The sequence below is a fragment of the Anastrepha obliqua genome, chromosome 2 (assembly GCF_027943255.1).
Source record: "Anastrepha obliqua isolate idAnaObli1 chromosome 2, idAnaObli1_1.0, whole genome shotgun sequence".
In the NCBI taxonomy this organism is placed as follows: domain Eukaryota; kingdom Metazoa; phylum Arthropoda; class Insecta; order Diptera; family Tephritidae; genus Anastrepha; species Anastrepha obliqua.
The window spans coordinates 22,141,921-22,163,626 of record NC_072893.1 but is presented as its reverse complement, the minus strand read 5'-3'; the positions used below and the strand labels follow the sequence as shown (position 1 = coordinate 22,163,626).

At 34.3% G+C, this 21,706-nt stretch overlaps 1 protein-coding gene across 2 annotated transcripts; it reads left to right on the top strand.

Annotated features, from left to right (window-relative positions):
* Positions 1-640: 640 nt before the first annotated feature.
* Positions 641-19,899, top strand: LOC129239352 (D-2-hydroxyglutarate dehydrogenase, mitochondrial-like). Of its 2 annotated transcripts, none has more exons than XM_054874799.1 (8): positions 641-729; positions 8,853-8,954; positions 15,314-15,455; positions 15,523-15,914; positions 15,982-16,150; positions 16,227-16,356; positions 16,419-16,741; positions 19,625-19,899. In XM_054874799.1, the coding sequence occupies exons 2-8, from the start codon at positions 8,862-8,864 to the stop codon at positions 19,873-19,875; spliced, it is 1,500 nt and encodes a 499-aa protein (XP_054730774.1). In that variant the 5' UTR covers positions 641-729; positions 8,853-8,861; the 3' UTR covers positions 19,876-19,899. The 2 variants fall into 2 exon arrangements, with proteins under 2 accessions (XP_054730774.1, XP_054730775.1); XM_054874800.1 differs by having other exon boundaries at positions 641-734.
* The last annotated feature ends 1,807 nt before the right edge of the window (positions 19,900-21,706 follow it).

Here is a 21,706-nt window from a genome sequence, read left to right as displayed (position 1 = left end):
AGATTATAATAAAAAATACAAATTCATTCCAACAAAATGTCTGTTTTTTTATCATTTTAAGTTCTCAAGTTCTTAAAAGAACACCCGCTATAATAATTGGTCCTCTTGGGTGTTTGACCGGTCTCCTCCTCCTATCTAAGCCGTGCGTCTTGATGCTTTTCCACAAATGGAGGGACCCACAGTCCGCTGCCGCCCTCAAAGACAGATACTTTTTTTTGAGCAATTTTTTCATGGCAGAAATACACTCGGAGGTTTTCCATTGTCTGCTGAGCGGTGACCGCTACGAGAAAAAGTTTTTATTTATCATCTTGCGTTTCATGCGCATTGTTTTAATTCCGTTATACTGTTATAAATAACGGTTATAACAACAAAGTTATATTTTTTTCTTGTAATTGGCAGTGGAAAAGAAAAAAAAATATATTTTTGTATAAATTGCCACATATATGGGTATATTTCCAAATAAGCGCATGGGTATATTTCCAAATAAGCGCGATCAATTTCAGGCGTAACAGTAAATGCTCTAAAAACATTCCTCTCCCACTTATCTACGTGAGCGCTTTGACAATCGCCTTATCATTGCCGTGAATTTTGAATAAAATCGCTCAACTGACGACGACTAGCGTTTCATTTTTGTTTTAATCTCTTACTGTGCGGGTGATAATAAATTAGTTATAAATTCACAAGTTCTGCGGACGCCCGTTGTGCATGACAAGTAGCTGATAAAAAGAAGTAGCGTAAATGAATTAATTTTTTTATATTTATTGTGAACTAAAAAAAAGAGCATTGATAAAAAATGCAATTTTAAAGTGAAAGCTATAAAATAAAATCTAATCGACTATGCGATTATCAGCAGTGCGAAATTTGAGTTTTTGCCGAAATATTTTATCGATTTTTAGTTTTCTCTCACGCTTTTCCATGCCTTATAAAACAGTTCATACAGGACAGACAGTTTCGAGCCCCAAACAAAAATATGCCAAACGTCGGTGCTCATAAGAGACAGTAGAACGGCAACAAAATTTTGCTCAGCTTTAATTTTATTTTTTTTTTTTAACAGTTTTTCTAAGCTTAAAATTTTTAGTCAGAAACGTAAAAAAAAGCTGAAAAACTATTACGGACGAAAGAAGAAGCGTAAATCATGCCAATATTGCGCTTTGCAATAAAATAATTATGAACCAAGTACCAGTTTGCCCGACATTGCTTTTTCAGCTGAAATTTAATATAAGAATATGGAAAATTAAAAACAAAATCCGGTTTAATATCAGGTCAGTCCATAAGTTCGTGCGTATTTTACCCATAATTTCACTTTTGTACGATTTTTGCATACAAAAAATTATTCGCGGAATATAACGGAACTATTTATATTTTCTTTGATATATTGTGCATTCAACCAGTGATTTTAATCGCGGATCGAAGCACGTGTTGTTGAAAAATAAAATGGAATCTTCGAACGCGTATAAGAGGCATATTTTGTATTTTTGTATAAAAGTGGTAAAAATGCAACAACTGCTGCTGCAGAAATAAACACTGTTCACGGAGAGGATGCCGTGAGTGTAAGGACTGCGCAAAAGTGGTTTCCAAAATTCCAAAGGATGGAGGATGCCCCGCGCGCTGGACGTCCTGAAGTCTTTAACTCCGACGCCTTGCTTGAACTCGTGGAAGCTGAGCCAAATTTGACAGCTCAGAGGTTAAATTCATCGCATGGAACAGTTCACAGGTACCTGGTGCAGTTGGAAAAGGTTTCAAAACTGAGAAAAAGGGTTCCGCATAGACTTTCCGTCGCCAATCTTCAGCAGAGAGTGAATGTGTGTTCTCAGCTGCTGCAACGGGTTGAAAATGAAAGTTTTTTGAACCGTATCGTTACTGGTGATGAAAAATGAGTCCTTTACAGTAATCCTTTTCGCAAACGCGAATGGTTAGATAAAGATGAAACACCAGAACCGACCCCTAGAGACGGCCTTCACCTCAAGAAGATTCTCCTGTCTATTTGGTGGGATATGGCCGGTATTGTTTATTATGAACTTCTGGAACCAAACCAGACGACAACTGCTGATTATTATTCCCATCAGCTATCAAACCTGAATGAGGCACTTAACAAAAATCTACCGTCTTTAGTGAATAGACGCAAAGTTTTGTTTCACCACGACAACGCAAGACCTCATAACGCAAGGCAAACATTATTAATTTTCAAACCACCTTTAAAAAACGCACGAACTTATGGACTGACCTGATATTAACCTGTCCAGAAATCTAAAGCAAAAAAAAGAAAAAAATGCTGATCCCTTGCGTTTCTAGCTCCGACAGGTTACCCTGTATCACTTGCAACTGACATTCAAAATGGATAAAATTTTGATCTGATATGAATATACAAATACTCCCGTGATATCACAAAGGAAAAACGAATAAACAAATCTGATAATCGTCATTTAATTTGCACCCATTGGCAACATTTATCTCCAATAACAACATTTATCTCCAACGTAAACAATAGACACACACACATATGTACTGTTAGAGTGTATGCAGCATGAGCTAATAAAATTTTGTTCAGCGTAGAAGAGAGAGAGAGAGGAGAGAGAGCTTGTATGGTACTCTGGCGCTCAATCAGTGGCTACAGTAGCTCACTAAACGCATCATAAAAACTATTATAGTTTAAGATAAATGCATTTATTTTTAATTCAAAATGTGGAGAGGCAACAAATTTGCTAAGGTCACAAGTTTTTGTTTGCATTATTTAAATGAAGATGTGTACAGTCAGCAAAAAAATAAAGTGTACACCACATATTGCTAAGTTTTCACTATTTATTCATTTATTTTGTAATTTCAGTTATTTTTTTCATAAAAAATATAGTTGTTGTACTACCATTTAGAGCAATGCTTAAAACTTTGTATAAAAATTGTAAGAATTCGGCAAATTTTCATCAAATTTTCAAACTTTCAACTCAGAATTTCAGAAAAATTTCAGGCATGCGGTTTTATAGATCACTGAACTTTGTTGTTTTTGTTTGAAGTACATAAAAAACCATTTGAGATTCTTTTTTCGGAAAAGAAAACACCCAAAACCAACAGCAGAAAAACTTGTCAAAAATCAAATCGTTTGTAGTCAGCAAACCATTGTTTTATTGTTGTCCTGATGGAACAACAACCGCTTGAACGGTATTTTTCCCCATCAATAAGCAGTGTAAAATTAAAACACGAAATTCGAAAGTATCCTCAATCTTAGCACAATAACTAGCACGAACTAATGAATAGAACATCAACAGCTGTCCTTACCTTACCAGATACCTTACCTAAACGGCCATATTTTCTCTGATTTTCATTAAAATTATTTAAAATGAAGAAGTCAATATATTGTTTTCAAAATTGGCATACAGTTTATTTATACATTAAAATAATATACATTTTTTTTTTTTTTTTAATCATTTAAAATGGCGGATGTACACTCAATTCTTCCAGGAAGGTCGCAGCGGGGCTTCTCAATCGACGGGCATTGTAGCATCGGCGTCAGTGACCTGAATACAAAAAACCAACAATTTTTTTGTTTTTAATGTCATAATTTCTATATGAATTAAACAAAAATGAAAAAAAATCGCAGAATAAAATGCTTAAACAAAATGTATTTTGAGGCGAATTTTCCTACTATTTTTGCTTCGAAAAAATAATTTTTTTGAAAAATTTTCGAAAACTTGAACCACATAGAAAGTAATATCATAAAAAATATGTGTGCAAAGTTTCAGGGAGATCGGTTAATAACTTTCGAGTTATCGTGTACGCCAATTCGAAAAATATAGTTTTGAGAAAAAGGCGTCTAAAGTCGGCAACGTAACTATACCTCTCCCAACGCTCGAACGCAAAGAATAGAGTCGTCACGGTTGACGATCTATAATATAAGAAATACTTAAATTTACGTTCTAAAAATTGTTTGACATATTCTTAAAGGATTATTTTAACATTTTATGAAAAAAATAAATTTTTTTTCGAAATTTTACAGGTATCTGTCCCCTTAAGATTACAACTAACTGAAAAAGAGGTGAATGCAATAAAACTAGTGCCATCTATGTGCTAGGCCCGGGACTTTGTCAGCCCATATGTTACAAATAATTTTTTTTGTTTTTGGGATCATTGTATTTATTATTACTACTATTGTTTCAAAACAAAAAAAAAAAGAAAGAAAGTGTGAATATTCATGAACACTTTTGTTAGTCACTATACATATTAAGTTGTCCATGTTAATTCCGGCATGCATGCGCATGTTTAGCACCTGCTAGTAGATAAAACTAGATTAGTACGTTTATTTGTTTTATAATGCAACCTGAATTCAAAAGAGTTGAAAAGTTGCCAAATGGTTTATGAGCCTCGAGATAATTTTTGCTTTTATATGCATGCGTGACATGTTAATAAATATGTTTGTCATACTGTGTGCAGATATTTAAGCAAAAGATATTTATAATTAAGAAAAAATAATCAAATTAACGGAAAAGTAAAAAGAAAAGAAATAAATGGGAAAGGCTTCCCACAAGAAAGAGGTTGTCTGTAAAGTCGGTTTACTGACGATAGTTTAACGTGATAACGTCATAAGAAAATACTAATTGAATGGTTGCATTTTTCAAAAGAAAATTTTAATTTTATTTGTTTGATAGATATTTTGTATGGATATAGAGAATGAGTCAACATTAACATAACATAATATACTTTAACATAACATAACATAACATAACATAATATAACATAACATAACATAACATAACATAACATACATAACATAACATAACATAACATAGCATAACATAACATAACATAACATAACATAACATAACATAACATAACATAACATAACATAACATAACATAACATAACATAACATAACATAACATAACATAACATATCATAACATATCATAACATAACATAACATGCTGTTCAAGCAAGGTAACGACGCATGAGCAATATAACGACGCATTTTTTGGTGCGTGCAGCTGGCTACATAGAATTATAAGACGTTATCACGTCAAAAAATAATAATACCATTAAAACAACAGGTATTATTAACAAACTTGGTTTTATTTTAAATTCTTCAAGTAAATCAAATTAATAATAATCAATAAGAAGGCATATGCAAATACAAATAAGTGAATTTATATATGTACATATGCGCATATACATACACATATACGCTCACTTAAGTAGGAGAGAGCAAGATGTCGAACGTTGCCGTTCGTTTGCTTTGTCGTTCGTTCCGCGCTTTCGCTTGCAGTTCATTCAAGGTAACGGCAATGAGCAAGGTAACGACATATGAGCAAGGTAACGGCAATGAGCAAGGTAACGACATATGAGCAAGGTAACGGCAATGAGCAAGGTAACACTAATGAGCAAGGTAACGACACATTTTTTCGTGCGTGCAGCCTGTTAAATCGAATTATAAGACGTTATCACGTCAAAATGTTTTTATTTGAATATAATTTAGTATTTGACTAGAGTCGATGGCCTAAGCTGCTTGTACCCTATTTTTAGACATTAAGCATTGTATTTTATACTATGTTTTAATAAATAATAATAATATTTGACTCTAAATTCTCTTTTCGAAAACTTTTAAATTACACCACTGCAAAGTTCATATTCTGCACTGGCTTTTATTCGACGTTTTAGTTCGGACTTTGTTGATTCATATATCTACTCTAAAGCAGTTATACGAGTATACCTTTCTGGTGCATTCGAAGCTAGAGGCTCCTTATTTGGAGACCATCTTATGCTTGTCATATTAGTAACTTGAACGTGTCCAGAAATTCTTTATGCGTTATGCTTTGGGCTCTTTGCATTTCACTGATCCAATTCCATTATATAAAAGTCGTCGCTTGCTCATTCATCTAAACAAACACTGGATATTAGAAAGACTATTCTTTGCCTCAATTTCGTTTTCGATTTGATAAGTGGGGCTCTTGACTCCCCATCGCTACTCGAGAAAATTAATTTTAATAAAGGTCAACATAAAGATTTAAAACACTCAACATCGTTTTTTTTCCATTAAAAAAAAAATTATTCGAAAAAATAATTGGATAATTAATTAATAAATAATTATACCTGCTGACTCAAGACTTCAATGAAAATTGTTGCTTCGGCCGATTTGGTTGTACGCTTCGATTTTGTATTTCCCATTTTTATTCTTTCCTAGATTTGTGGCTGAGCTTCGCCTTCAGTTTGTGCTGTGTGTGTCTTGATATTGTTCCATTGTTTTAGCGTTTTTGCATTTATATTTTCTAGTAATAGTTTGAGATATTTATAACTAAACACAGCCTTTCGTATTTGCTTATGTGCGTCGTTTCAAAAAACGCAGAACCTATAGAAATGAAACCGGAGGAGCTTTCCATAAACATCCAAAGATACAAAGTGCGAAATATAAAAGCTGAAAGTCAAAATAAGGCTGGCGGAATCTGAAAATGCAGTCGAAAACTTACAACAATTTCCCAAAATAATTTTTTTTTTAATTTTTTTATTTATTTGTGTTTTTTTTTTTAATAATCTACAGTACAAATTACTTTACAAACTAGACAAAAATGCATAGAAAATCAAGCAACATTTGGCAACTAAAATATAAGCAACCAATAAAAATACAATTAGTAATATAAGATTTTAATATTAATAAGTTTTCCATAAATCTTCTAAAAAATGTACACAAAAATACCAGATAAAAGGCTGTAATTTTGAAATTAACTTAAAATGGAGTTTTACAAAAATATAATTTCCAAAAATATGGCAGAGTAAGAAAGACTGAAAGGGCTTTCATTTTTTAATATGAACGTTAATATTTATTAAATACATGTTTTAGTAAAAAAAATTAGTAAATTCTCTTATGCTGAATTTGAGGCTGAAATTGATAATGGAATCATCCCTTTTTTTTGCTTTTTTTTTGTTTTTTGAAATATAGGAATGAAATAAAATATATCTTTTAAATAAAGATTTTAGTAAAAAAAAAAATAGTAAATTCTATTATGGAGAATTTTCAGGCTGAAATTGATAATTGATTTTTTTTTATTTGAAATTTAATAATGAAATAGATAAAATATATCTTTTAAGGCACCTTTCTGGTCTAGAGACGTGAAAATTGAAAGCATTGAAAATTGAAGAAAAACAATCGGTGTCAATTGAAAATCGTTTTTATTCATTAGATCAATTCTTTATTTACAAAAAAAAAAAATATTTTTTTCAATGACAATAATAAAAAAAAATTGCTTCCCCTGACGTAACAAATGCCACTGGCGCAACTGATCGGGCTGCTTAGGTAGGTCTGAAAAAAAAAACACAAAATCGGTCGATTATTCATCAGGAGATATGTTTTACATATGATTTACAAAAACAAAAAAAATTTTCTAGATATTTTATCTGTTTATTTAAAAAACAAAAAAAAAGGGAATTTTTCACGTTCTCGCTCTTAAAAAAACTAGAAAAATTGATTATATTATAAAATTATAATTCTGCTATCCGCGACTCAATAACATATTAAAAATTCAAATCAATCGGTTCAGTACTTTTTGAGAAATTACCAACGCCAACTCGGAAAAAATGGTTTCAAGAAAACCACGGTTAACACGCTTATACCTGGGCGTCGTACTCCAAACCGGACTCTTTTTAAAGGACTGTAACGTCTAAACTACAACGTCTAAACAACAACTACAATTTCAATATAAAAATTTAACATGAAAAAAAAATCGATTTTTTCGAAATTCTAGACCAGAAAGGTACCTTAAATAAAGATTTTAGTAAAACAAAAAATTAGTAAATTCTCTTATGCTGAATTTTGAGGCTAAAATTGGCAATTGAATCATTATTTTTTTCCTTTTTTTTTTTTTTGAAATATAGAAATGAAAAAAAAAAAATATATCTTTTAAATAAAGATTTTAGCCATTAAAAAGTATTATTGCTGAATTTTCAGGCTGAAATATATATAATATAATATAATAATTGAATCATCCACTGAGCACAGCTGCTATAAATTTCAAATTGTATTTTTTTCTATTTTAAATTTTTTTATGTAATTTTGACAATTTAAATATTTTTTTATTTCACAATATTTTGTATTTTTTGTTTCAAAATAATTCTATTTATTTTAATTACTGCAAAATATTTACTTTGCACGCATTCGTTGTCAGCCCTCGCTGGAAGAAGCGCGATTTGCCGACGGCAAAACATCTGGTGCGCCTGCATACATACACACATATGTACATGCATAAGTGTGTAGCTTGGCTAGAGGCCTGTAATTGAAACTGGCCGGCAAATATGAGTGCAAGTATGGCGCGCACAAAACAATGCCAACCGCTTTCAGCTGGCGTGCGCCTTTCATTTTTTCCACCATTTTTGGATATACATATTATATATAATATAAACATTCACTTGCATACATATATATTCGCATTCGCTGTAATGTAGTTTAATGTCTCGTAGGTACACTAACGCGCAAAAAAAGCCGCACTTCAGGTTAGACGAATATTCATCGCCATACTTCTGTTGAAAATATTGAGTTCATTATTTTTTAAATAAAAAAATAGTATATATTTAAACCATACCAGAATATTTAAATTGGCGTTAATGAAGTGGGTTCGTCGCAACCGAAGTAAAATTTAAATGGGGTTTTGTGACGAATCTTTTTAACACAAAAAAATATAAAAAATTTGAGATATTAAAATAAAATTAGCTAGCATGTTTCTTTGAGACAGAAAATTAAAATTTTTTTGCTTCTTAATATTTACAGGATTAAATAAAACTAACTTCATTAAAAAAAAAATATAATTTCATATCTATAACGGACTTAACTTATAACAGAACTTAGGACTAAGTATATTTATTTAATATCTCATATTTTAGCCTGAAGCAATGTCTCTTGGAAGGATAGGAAAATTACAATTTTGCATAGCAAAAGCAATAAGAAGAGCGTATTCGAACGCTGGAATTCCGGAATTAACGCAGGTAAGTAGAAAAACTTGAAAAATTTCTCGAAAAAAGTTGTTACCAATAAAAGCATTCAAATCTAAAAGCCAAAACTCGAAAAATCAAATTCAAATTACGGAGATGTCTTAAAAATTCTTCTTTTTTTTTAATCATGAAAATCGTACCAGCTGGGTGTACCATATTTCTTAGGCATCTCTTTGTTCGCTCCATTCGATTTCTTCTTTGATTACTAGCGGTTTTCTTAAGGGGTTATATACCTTGTGGTCCGGTGAAATTAGCGAAAGTTGGGTTTTTTTTTTAAAATATGTAGCAATAATTTTATTGTATAAAAGTTTTTATTATTGGATATTACAATGTTTAAAGAAAAAAAAGGCTTTGTTTGTGTAAAAATATTTAAAAATGGCGGAGTTATGGCGTTTCCCCCCAAGACCCTTTTTTTGGAAGAGGCTTGCGGTGGACGCGATTCAAGTCCACCAAGTCAACTGAAATCAAAAAATCGAAAAAATTTCATTAGTATAGGGTTATATCTTCTTAGTGAACGATCAATATATTAAATATTTTGATTTTTGTGAAAATAGGAACATGTTTTTAAAAAACTCCACTTCTACAGTCCTAAAATTGGCATTAAAAAATTCATATCTGCAAAATAAAAATTTATACATAAAAAGTTGATCGTTCACTAAGAGGCGACATCAATTACGAACAATTTAAAAAAAAAAATTATAAAAATCGGTTGAATACTTTTTTTGCAATCGCGTCCACCGCAAAAGCATTTTTGGAAAAACACGTTTTTGAGATAATCGCGTTTAAAGTTTCAAGCGCCGCATGAGGCCGTACGCTCAGGACGTGACGACGCACAATTTAAAACGCTGTAACTTTCGATCTATTGCTCAGATCTCTATGAAATTTTTGGAAAATGCTCTCAAGGGATTGTACTTTACGATAAAGAAATAAAATTTATTTTGATTTTTTTGAAAAACACAAGGTATATAACCCCTTAAGAGGTTAGGCAACTGTAGAAATTTCAAAAAATTACGCTAGATACCTATGAAATGAGACTTTTTTTCAATTTCAAACGTTTATTAACAAAAAATGATTACAAATTTAATATTCAAAATAATAGCCATCGACCGCTAGCGACACATTTTTCCTATCTCTCAGACAATTTGTGAATGCCGCGCCAAAAAAATTTACCGTCTTTGGCCGCAAACCAATCATCGAGCCATTTTTTGGCTTCTTCGTGAGAATTGAAGCGCTGCTCGGAAAGTGCGTGGCCCATCGATGCAAACAAATGATAATCGGAAGGCGCCAAGTCTGGTGAGTAAGCCGCATGCACCAGCGGTTCCCAATCGTACGTCTTCACCAATTCCCGAGTCGCTCTTGTTCGATATGGCGGTGCATTGTCATTAAGAAAAAATACTTTGTGACGCCGATCGGCATATTCTGGGCGTTTTCGGTGTATAGCGTTGTTCAAATCGGCCAATTGTCATTGGTAGCGTGCACCGTCAACTGTTTCACCTGGTTTTAATAGCTCGTACCAAATCATATCACGCTGATCCCAGAAAACACACAGCATTGCCTTGCGGCCGAAACGATTTGGTTTGGCCGTTGTTTTTGGCTTGTGGCCGGGCGGACCATACGATCGTTTACGCTTGGGATTGGAAAAATACACCCATTTTTCATCACCCGCAACGATTCGATGCAAAAAAGACTTCCCTTTGAGCCGGGAGAGCAGCATTTCACAAGTTCTCTTGCTGCCTTTCAGTCAGTTCATGCGGCACCCATCTTCCGACCTTCAAAATCATGCCCATGTCTTTCAAACGTTTGGAAATGGTTTTTTGGGTCACTCCCAACTGCTCTGCCATCATTTCTTGCATTTGACCATCATCTTCATCCAACAATGCTTTCAATTCGGCGTCCTCAAACTTTTTCGGTAGCCGGCCAAGGTCCTCGTTCTCCACGCTAAAATCACCACTTCGGAATTTTTCAAACCACCTGAAGCACTGTGCTCTACTTAGAGCATGCCCACCATAAGGTTCTATAAGCATTTGATGAGCTTGAGAAGCGTTTTTCTTCAATTGATAACAGAAAATCAAGGATGTCCGCAAATCGTAGTTTGAAGGCACGAAATTCGACATTGTTAAGAGCGACAAAAATGGATTGTTGTATGAAACGTAACAAACACTGAACTGAATATTGTTGACAGATGAGAGACGAAAAAAACAAGACATTTGGAAAGGTTTAAAAATACTCCTAGCGACATCTATGGACTAATAGCTGAAAGTCTCATTTCATAGGTATGCTCACATAATTCAGTCGCAGTATTACATCTAGTTGTGGTATTTATCGCAAATAAAAGCAAAATGTACAACATTTTGTTAATTAATATACTTATTCGCGTACTAAGAAAAAAAAAATTACAATAATTTCACCACAATAGCATGAGCCGCCTGTCGATTTATCTTTCGTGCAAAACTCTTTTACTAAGTAATCTCTGTATCTAAAGCTATATTTAATAAAACGCAAAAGTTTATCCCAATGATCATTTTCTACAGTTGTGAATCATTTAAGGTAAATTTTCCGAAAAAGATTTTACTATATTCTCTTAATATTGGGCAGCGCACCAAGAAATGTGCTATGTTTTCGAGCTCGCCTAAACATACACATTGAGTAAGGGTTATTTTCTGTGTCCAATTTTGTTGGTATTTACAATTACCATGTTACCTCTAGCTCTCATTATCCATATGCTTGATTCTAAGTCATATTTTTGACGTGATAACGTCTTATAATTCGATTTAACAGGCTGCACGCACGAAAAAATGTGTCGTTACCTTGCTCATTGCCGTTACCTTGCTCATATGTCGTTACCTTGCTCATTGCCGTTACCTTGAATGAACTGCAAGCGAAAGCGCGGAACGAACGACAAAGCAAACAAAGCAAACGAACGGCAACGTTCGACATCTTGCTCTCCCCTACTTAAGTGAGCGTATATATGTATGTATATGCGCATATGTACATATGTACATATATAAATTCACGTATTTGTATTTGCATATGCCTTCTTATTGATTATTATTAATTTGATTTACTTGAAGAATTTAAAATAAAACCAAGTTTGTTAATAATACCTGTTGTTTTAATGTTATTATTATTAATTTTTTTATTATATATGAAGGAAAAAATGTATGGTAATATTTACCATATACCTTATAAGATATGTTGTCTATACTAATATTATAAAGAGGAAAACTTTGTTTGTTTGTAATGAATAGGCTCAAAAACTACTGGACCGATTTTCAAAATTCTTTCACCATTCGAAAGCTACATCATCCACGAGTAACATGGATTATATTTTATTTTGGAAATAGGGCTCGAGATATAGGTCAAAACGTGGACCCGGGTAACCTTCGGATGTGTATGTACAATATGGGTATCAAATGGAAGCTGTTGGTGAATGCTTTAGTCCCGAGTATTTTTCATGCCGCTCCGTGACTAGGGTCTCGAGATTGAGACCAAAACGTGGACCCTAGAATGTGTTTGTACAATATGGATATCAAATTGAAGCTGTTGGTGAATGCTTTAGTACAGAGTATTTTTCATGCCGCTCCGTGACTGGGGTCTCGAGATATAGGTCAAAACGTGGACCCGGGTAACCTTTGGTTGTGTATGTACAATATGGGTATCAAATGAAAGCTGTTGATAAGTGCTTTAATACGGGGTAATTTTCATACCTATTGATGACTAGGGTCTGGAAATATATGCCTTCTTATTGATTATTATTCATTTGATTTACTTGAAGAATTTAAAATAAAACCAAGTTTGTTAATAATACCTGTTGTTTTAATGTGATTATTATTTTTTGACGTGATAACGTCTTATAATTCTATGCAGCCGGCTGCACGCACCAAAAAATGCGTCGTTATCTTGCTCATGCGTCGTTACCTTGCTTGAACAGCATGTTATGTTATGTTATGTTATGTTATGTTATGTTATGTTATGTTATGTTATATTATGTTATGTTATGTTATGTTATGTTATGTTATGTTATGTTATGTTATATTATGTTATGTTATGTTATTCTCTATATCCATACAAAATATCTATCATAAAAATATCATAAAATATAAAATTAAAATTTTCTTTTGAAAAATGCAACCATTCAATCAGTATTTTCTTATAACGTTATCACGTTAAACTATCGTCAGTAAACCGACTTTACAGACAACCTCTTTTTTAAAATAAACCAGACCTTTTGACCAATCTAATTCCTTATATAAAGAGTGGTTAAATTTCAAGGGCCGATGTTGAATGTGAACCACACCTAAACGTCAAGTTTTTTTCTGCATTTCATTTGACATTTTTCAATTTCCGACTAACTCAATTTGAACCATGGAAAGATACACAATCGAGCAACGCGTTAAAGTTATTCAGGTGTATTATGAAAACGGGCGTTCAAATCAAAATGCATATCGCGCACTTCGTGATTTTTTCGGTCAATTTAATCGTCCAAATGTGTGTACAATCGAAAAAATTGTGCAAAAGTTTGAGCAAACCGGGTATGTAGGAGATGTGAAAACACCAGTGCATGCTCGTACAGCTCGTACTGCAGAAAATATTGCTGCTGTTCGCGATAGTTGGGTTGAAGAGCCGTCCACCTCAACTCGTCGTCGTGCCCAACAATTGCACCTCTCACGCTCGTCGTTGATGAACGTAATGCATAACGACTTGCATTTACACGCTTACAAGGTGCAATTGGCTCAAGAACTAAAGCCTCTTGACCATTTCAAGCGTCGTCAATGGTCAGAATGGTGGCAGGAAATGGCAACAGTGAATGACCAATTTTCGAAGAAAATCAACTTCAGCGATGAGGCACATTTTCACCTCAGTGGATTCGTCAATAAGCAGAATTGCCGCATTTGGGCGAATGATAATCCAAGAGTGATTGCCGAAAAACCAATGCACCCACAAAGAGTGACTGTTTGGTGCGGTTTATGGGCCGGCGGCATCATTGGGCCGTATTTTTTCCAAAATGAGGCCGGTCAGGCAGTTACTGTGAATAGTGTTCGCTATCGTGAGATAATAACGAACTTTTTATGGCCCGAATTGGAAGATATGGATGTGGACGATATGTGGTTTCAACAGGACGGTGCCACTTGTCACACAGCTAACGAAACAATGGCTCTTTTGCGCGAAAAATTTGATGGCCGAATAATCTCACGTCGCGGCGATGCCAATTGGCCGCCAAGATCATGTGATTTGACACCGTTGGACTTCTTTCTTTGGGGTTATTTGAAAGAAAAGGTGTACGTCGATTAGCCAGCAACAGTTCAAGAGCTAAAGGATGAGATAATTCGGCACATTAACGGCATAGAACCTCAATTATGCCTCAGCGTTATCGAAAATTTGGACCATCGGATGGAGGTGTACCGCCGAGGCCGCAGCGGTCATTTGGCCAATATTTTGTTCCACACGTAATTGAGTCATACCAATATTATCATAACAAAGAGAAATGACAATAATTTTCTAAAAAAATTGTATTTTATTCAAAATCAACACCGGCCCTTGAAACTTAGCCACCCTTTATTATTTTATGTAATTCTTAATGCGCGCCTTCGCGAGTTTTAGCAAGTCGTTCAGTTTTTTGTCAACAATATCCTTCAAGGATGAAAAATATGCTGATTCTAGGCACATTTGGCCAGTCCTACATAGAGCAGGACAGTGACAAAGTAGGTGTTTCAAAGTACCCCTAGCATTCGGAGACCCCAGTGTCCCGTCCCGTCAGTACTCCAACCAATATTTACTAGGTTTTTCTGAAGAGTGATAAAATCAAGTTTATAGTTTTCGTCGTCCAAGTCCTTTGCAGGTTGCGTGTTGCCATATCGACTGCGTTTCCAACGCTAGTTCCTAATTTAGTTCCGTTTTCAGAAAGGAGAGTGTTGGGTATATTTCTGACGAGTACAATCTTGGCAAGCAAATACCTGCCTTAGCGACATCATCGGCTCTCCCATTTCCTGCTATTCCTTTGTGTTCTGGTATTCAGTGAATAGTGACCTGCAGAGTTCTTCTACTTTGGATCTGCATTGTTGAACACATTCCGAGTTAGTCCAAGGAGCCATAATTGCTTTGGCTATCAACGAAAATGTTTGTCCGAGTATTAAAAGGGGCTAAGTCCACAGCCAGTTCAGCTACTTTTATTATGGCATAGATTTCAGCTTGAAATATACTACAGTAATTAGGGAGTCAGAAAGACTTTCAGAGAAAAGATTTTTGATAAGGCACCTTAATGTATGTACATATGTATATGGCCTCAACTAAGAATAAAAATTCGAATACAGTGATTTTATTTATACTTTATTCTTCTCCATTTTTCTTTTCAGGTGCGACACAATGTGAAACGCAGTCCGTTCACTGAACTAGAAGACAAGGACATTGCCGTCTTTGAATCCATCGTAGGCAACCGTAACGCCTTGCGCGAAGACTTGCAAGCCTATAATGTGGACTTTTGGAACACCGTACGGGGTAGGCCAAATGTGATCGTGTGAAAGGCCATTATTTTATTTTAAAATTCGCACTTTTTCAACCATAGGCAACAGCAAATTGGTGTTAAAGCCCGCCTCCACACAGGAAGTAGCTGCCATTTTAAAGTATTGCAATGAGCGCAAATTGGCGGTTTGCCCGCAAGGTGGCAATACTGGTGTGGTAGGCAGTTCAGTGCCGGTTTTCGACGAAGTTGTGCTATCTCTGGCACGCATGAACAAAATCATACACATCGATGACATCACCGGCATAACTGCCTGTGAGGCTGGTTGTATTTTGGAGAATTTGGATAATAAGGCGTGTGAATTGGATTTAGTAGTGCCACTGGATTTGGGCGCCAAGTCCAGCTGTCACATTGGTGGTAATGTTTCCACCAATGCAGGTGGATTGCGCGTGGTGCGTTATGGCAATCTACATGGCAGTGTGCTGGGTTTGGAAGTGGTGAGTGTGGCATAATCGGCAAACCGGCTAGATTCTAATAACTGATCGATAACTGTACCAAATATAGGTGTTAGCGAATGGTGAAATTTTGGATTTGATGTCAGACTTCAAAAAAGACAATACCGGCTATCATTTGAAACATCTCTTCATTGGCGCCGAGGGTACGCTGGGTGTGGTCACCAAAGTTTCGCTGCTGTGTGCGCCACAACCACAAGCGCAGAATTTGGCATTTTTGGGTAAAAAAAAAACAATTACTATTTTGTACTCTTTATAATCACGAAAGCGTCTTACTTAACGCAACATATTTTTAAGGTTTGCCCAATTTCGATGCTGTGCTCAAGACCTTCCAGAGCGCTAAACGTAATTTGGGCGAAATTCTGTCCGCTTGTGAAATGATTGATGCACCAACCTTGCAGGCTGATTTGGATCACTTTGAGTTGAAGTAGGTCATAAGAGCTTTTGCTTTTTTTGTAATTTTCTTAGCATTTTACCTTCCAATTACAGTCCACCTATATCAGGTTATCCATTTTATATGCTGCTCGAGACTTCTGGCAGCAATGTGACACACGATTTGGAGAAACTAAATAAGTTTGTGGAAATTGGTATGGAAAAGGGCGAAATCATTGATGGCACTATAGCAAAGGGCGCACGTCAAATGCAAGAAATTTGGAAGCTGCGCGAATTGGCGCCAATGGCTTTGGGAAAAGATGGCTATTGCTTTTACTACGATCTTTCGTTACCGCTGCGCGATTTCTATAGCATCGTAGACGTGTTGAGGGAGCAGGTTGGACCGCTAGCAACGCGAGTAACAGGATTTGGGCATTTAGGTAGCGGATTTGCTTATTATATTTTTTATAATATATATATTTTTAAATATTTTTTTTATACTTTTTCATATATTTTTTTATACTTTTTATATATTTTTTTATATATTTTTTATATATTTTTGTATATATTTTTTATATTTTTTTATATATATTTTTGTAGACATTTTTTATATATATTACTTTTTTTATATACTTTTTTATATATTTTTATATATTTTTTATACATTTTTTATATATTTGTTTAGATTTCTTTTTATATTTTTTATTATATTTTTTTATACATTCTTTATATATTTTTTTATACATTTTTATATATTTTTTTATATATTTTTTAATTTATTTTTTTTATATTTTGTTTTTATATATTTTTATATATGTTTTATACATTTTTTATATATTTTTATATTTTTTTATACATTTTTTATATAAATTTTTATATATTTTTTTAAAATATTTTTTATATATTTTGTTATATGGTTGGTTGGTTTAAGGGTGACCCCGCATCGGAGTGCCACATAGACCGTAAGTTGGATCCGTTGTGTTGCCCTAGAGCTCATTATGTTTAATGATTTCCCCACCTAACTGAGATTTTTATTGTAGATTTTGGTCAAAGATATTAATTCGTTTCGAGAATTTGATGAGAGATTCGATTTTCAGGTCCGAGAGTATTGAAAGATTGTCAATTGTTGGAGAGCCTAGAAGAGCGAGTCGATTTCTGGCTGGACCGGGACAACTGCACAGCAAATGTCTGCTCGATACTTCCTCATCTTCGTCCTCGCAATATCTGCACAGGCCGTTTTGAGGAACCCCGAGCCGACGTGCGTGAGTGCCCAAAAGGCAGTGGCGGGTGATAAGAGATATTATATGCCTTAGTTCGTGTTTCGAAAGACTTATAAGGGTTTTTGTCTGTTTCAGATTGTAGATTGTAGATTTTGTTATATATATATATTTTTTTAAATATTTTTTGATATATTTTTATACATTTTTTTTATATATTTTTTAAATATTTTTTTATATATTTTTTGCATATTTTTTTTATATATTTTTGTTTTATATATTTTTTATATATTATGTTTTTTGTATATTTTTTATATATTTTTTTATATATTTTTTAAATATTTTTTCATATATTTTTTACATTTTTTCTTTATATATTTTTTTATACATTTTTTAAATATTTTTTATATATTTTTTTACATATTTGTTTATATATATTTGTTTATGTATTGTTATATATTTTTTTATATATTTTTTAATATATTTTTGTTATATTTTTTTATACATTTTTTAAATAAATTTTTATATATTTTTTTAAATATTTTTTATATATTTTGTTATATAATTTTTATATATATTTTTGGATATCTTTTTTAAATATTTTTATATTTTTTTATAAATATTTTATATATTTTTTAATATATTTTTGATATATTTTTTTTATAAATTTCTTATATAAGGTTGGCCAAAAAGTCTTGCGGTATTTCCCCAAGCTTGTCTTTGCAAGCGCGTAGTTCTAGTTGTATTCGTCGCATCGGTTCACGCTAGAGCTTTTTGGAAAGCTCTTTTCACGTGCTAACACGTCTTTGATTAATTGTTGTTTGCTTTTAGTCGTTTGTGAGTTATAGCGTCGCAAACATGGAGCAAAATAAAGAGAAAATACGGCATATTTTACAGTACTACTACGATAAAGGCAAAAATGCATCTCATGCTGCCAATAAAATTTGTGCAGTTTATGGACCCGATACAGTTTCCATTTCCACCGCACAACGATGGTTTCAACGTTTTCGTTCTGGTGCAGAGGTGATCGAAGATGCGCCACGGTCCGGAAGGCCTGTCGTCGAAAATTGCGATAAAATTGCTGAATTGATCGAAAGAGACCGGCATAGTAGCAGCCGTAGCATCGGCCAAGAGCTGGGCATGAGTCATCAAACCGTTATAAACCATTTGAAGAAGCTTGGATTCAAAAAGAAGCTCTATGTATGGGTGCCACACGACTTGACGCAAAAAAACATTTTTGCCCGTATGGATGCATGCGAATTGCTTCTGAATCTCAACAAAATCGACCCGTTTTTGAAGCGGATGGTGACTGGCGATGAAAAGTGGGTCACTTACGACAACGTGAAGCGCAAACGGTCGTGGTCGATAAGCGGTGAAGCTGCCCAGACGGTGGCCAAGCCTGGATTGACGGCCAGGAAGGTTCTTCTGTGTGTTTGGTGGGATTGGCAGAGAATCATCCACTATGAGCTGCTCCCCTATGGCCAAACGCTCAATTCGGACCTGTAATGCCAACAACTGGACCGCTTGAATGCAGCACTCATGCAGAAGTGGTCATCTTTGATCAACAGAGGCCGAATTGTCTTCCATCAGGACAACGCCAGGCCACACACATCTTTGGTGACGCGCCAGAAGATCCGGGAGCTCGGATGGGAGGTTCTTTGGCATCCACCATAAAGTCCGGATCTCGCAAGTGATTACCACCTATTTCTGTCCATGGCGAACGAGCTTGGTAGTCGGAAGTTGTCCACAAGAGAGTCCTGTGAAAATTGGCTCTCCGAGTTTTTTGACAATAGGGAAGCGAGCTTCTATAAGAGGGGCATTATGAAGTTGGCATCTCGTTGGGAACTCGTCATCGAACAAAATGGCGTATATTTGACTTAAATCGCATTATTATAACCAATTTTATGAACAATTGAAAATTCAATAAAAATACCGCAAGACTTTTTTGACAAACTTATATATATTTTTTTTACCAATTTTTTTATATATATTTTTATATATTTTTTATATATATATATATTTTTTTCAAGTATTTTATTTCATATTTACGCTTTCACATTTTTAATATAATTGTTTTTTTTTTTATTTCAATATTTTTCTTTTCAGGCGACTCCAATTTACATTTGCAGGTTACATGCACCGAATATACAGACGAACTTCATCGCAAAATCGAGCCGTTCATCTATGAATACACGCACAAGCTAAAAGGCAGCGTAAATGCTGAACATGGCATAGGTTTTCTTAAGAAGAACTACTTGAAATACAGTAAATCACCTGAAGCGATTGCAATGATGCGCGATGTGAAGAAGTTGTTGGATCCCAACGGTATATTAAACCCATACAAAGTGTTGAATTGAGAATTGAGTTTGCATTTACTCTTGACCTACCATTATGCATAAAAAATTAAATAAATAGAAGAGCAAACATTATTTCATGTTTTTTTTGTTTTTGTGTTTACTATACCCTTACGTAGATCAGTGCGTGGATTGTCAAAATATGAAATACCAACCACCATTTTGCATTTTTTGTTAGCGACATTCTAATTTGCTTTTGCCTACAGCAAATAAGAACGTTCTACCCATTTCCCACGACAAATTCAATAGCCAACTGAACAAAATGTTTTCTGGGAGTACATACATACATACGTAGCAGCAGAAAGCTATACAGAATGCCGCCCTCCGGTGCCAGCTACGCGTCTTTAAGCTCCTTTCACTTACTACGAAAGGTGTGGCTTTTTAGCTCAACGAAGAGCGCGTATTTTGCAAATACTTGCTCTCTTTAATCAAAAACCACCGCATGAGGTGAGTATGTTCTCCACCTGTTTGGTAATTTTGAGAGCGGAGAGTAAATCAAAAAGGTGGTCAATAGAGAATATATCTAGCGAATAATTGTGTAAAACAGAGAGAGCAATAATGAAATGTTTTGCTTTTTTTTTTTGTTTGAAGTGTTGTTATTTATAGGTTATTTATTCACGAACGCAGCACTAATCCGCAATTTTTTTTATTTAACGATGCTCTTAGTGACAATGCAGAAATAATTTGTGCTTTTTGTTACTGTATTTATTTGTTGCTGCTTGTTTACTTAACACAATGGTGCCACTTTTCAGTTAGCATAAATGTATGTATGTAATTACCACAGCTCACGGTATAAATGACATTTTCCTGAATAAAGTGAGAGTATTTTTTTAATATTTTACAGCTATGTTAAATTTTTTTCTGAATAACACCATAGTAATTTTTTTTATTTCACGACAATCTTAAAAATGTGTTAATTTTTTGTTATTACGTTCAAAATATGTATACTGGCAACACTCTCTAGAAGAGACCAAACAGCTGGCACGGATTTATGGAAAATACCAAGGCGAAACTATGAAAGGTGGTGTCGGTAAATCAGCTGGTTTATTTTTGTGTTTTGCCTTGCTCATTTGTGTGGCTGTCAGCACAGAATGGAACAAGGCGAATTCATTCTTTGCTTTCTACGTTTCCAATACTTTACCGTGACAATCAAACGTCCAAGCGTTGTTGTTGGTCTAGTGTTACCAACTTTAATGAATGCGCCTTGGAAAATACCAATATGCCGCCAGCAGCTGACGTACCAATTAGTGACCTAAGAAGATATAAAGAGAAAAAGGGGCAGCCGTTCCTCTAACAAAACTTAGCTCAATAAACTCACCACACAAAAACCAATAGGAAACTGATTAGAATAAATTTAAAACCAATTATTTATAATGAGGAGAAATTTTCTAGCCGAGTGTTGTTACCGAAATGGGCGTAAAACTGCATCTCCTTGCCTTTATAAGTTTTTTGCAGACGCCCATATAGCCAATTCACTGACTTTTCCATGGTGAAAAGATTTACAGATATTTAGAGGTGTGCGGACCGTTATTCGGCTTCGAGCGAATTCGACCCAATCAGCTGATGGACTGACGTCACTTGGATTGTGTTTCCAAAAAAACTGACATTGTGTTTGTGATATACAAAAAATATCAACAACACTCCGTTGCCCTTTGAACAACGACTGATTGGACGAGTATGTGAAATTATCGAGCAGATTTCGGCTGACAATAAGTTTGTGTTAGTGATACACGAAAGCAAATCAACACAGTCTTCTCTGTGAATATGTGTGAAATGATTATGCTGAGTATCCCAAGTGACGTGTCAGCCAAGATTCCCCCACAATTTTCTTTTT

Excerpts from the sequence above, each read along its gene's own strand:
- LOC129239352 (XM_054874799.1), top strand. The coding sequence starts at position 8,862 with ATGTCTCTTGGAAGGATAGGAAAATTACAATTTTGCATAGCAAAAGCA. Across the intron at positions 15,915-15,981 it reads GTGTGCTGGGTTTGGAAGTG|GTGTTAGCGAATGGTGAAAT; the intron begins GTGAGTGTGGCA and ends TACCAAATATAG. Across the intron at positions 16,742-19,624 it reads AACAGGATTTGGGCATTTAG|GCGACTCCAATTTACATTTG; the intron begins GTAGCGGATTTG and ends TTTTCTTTTCAG.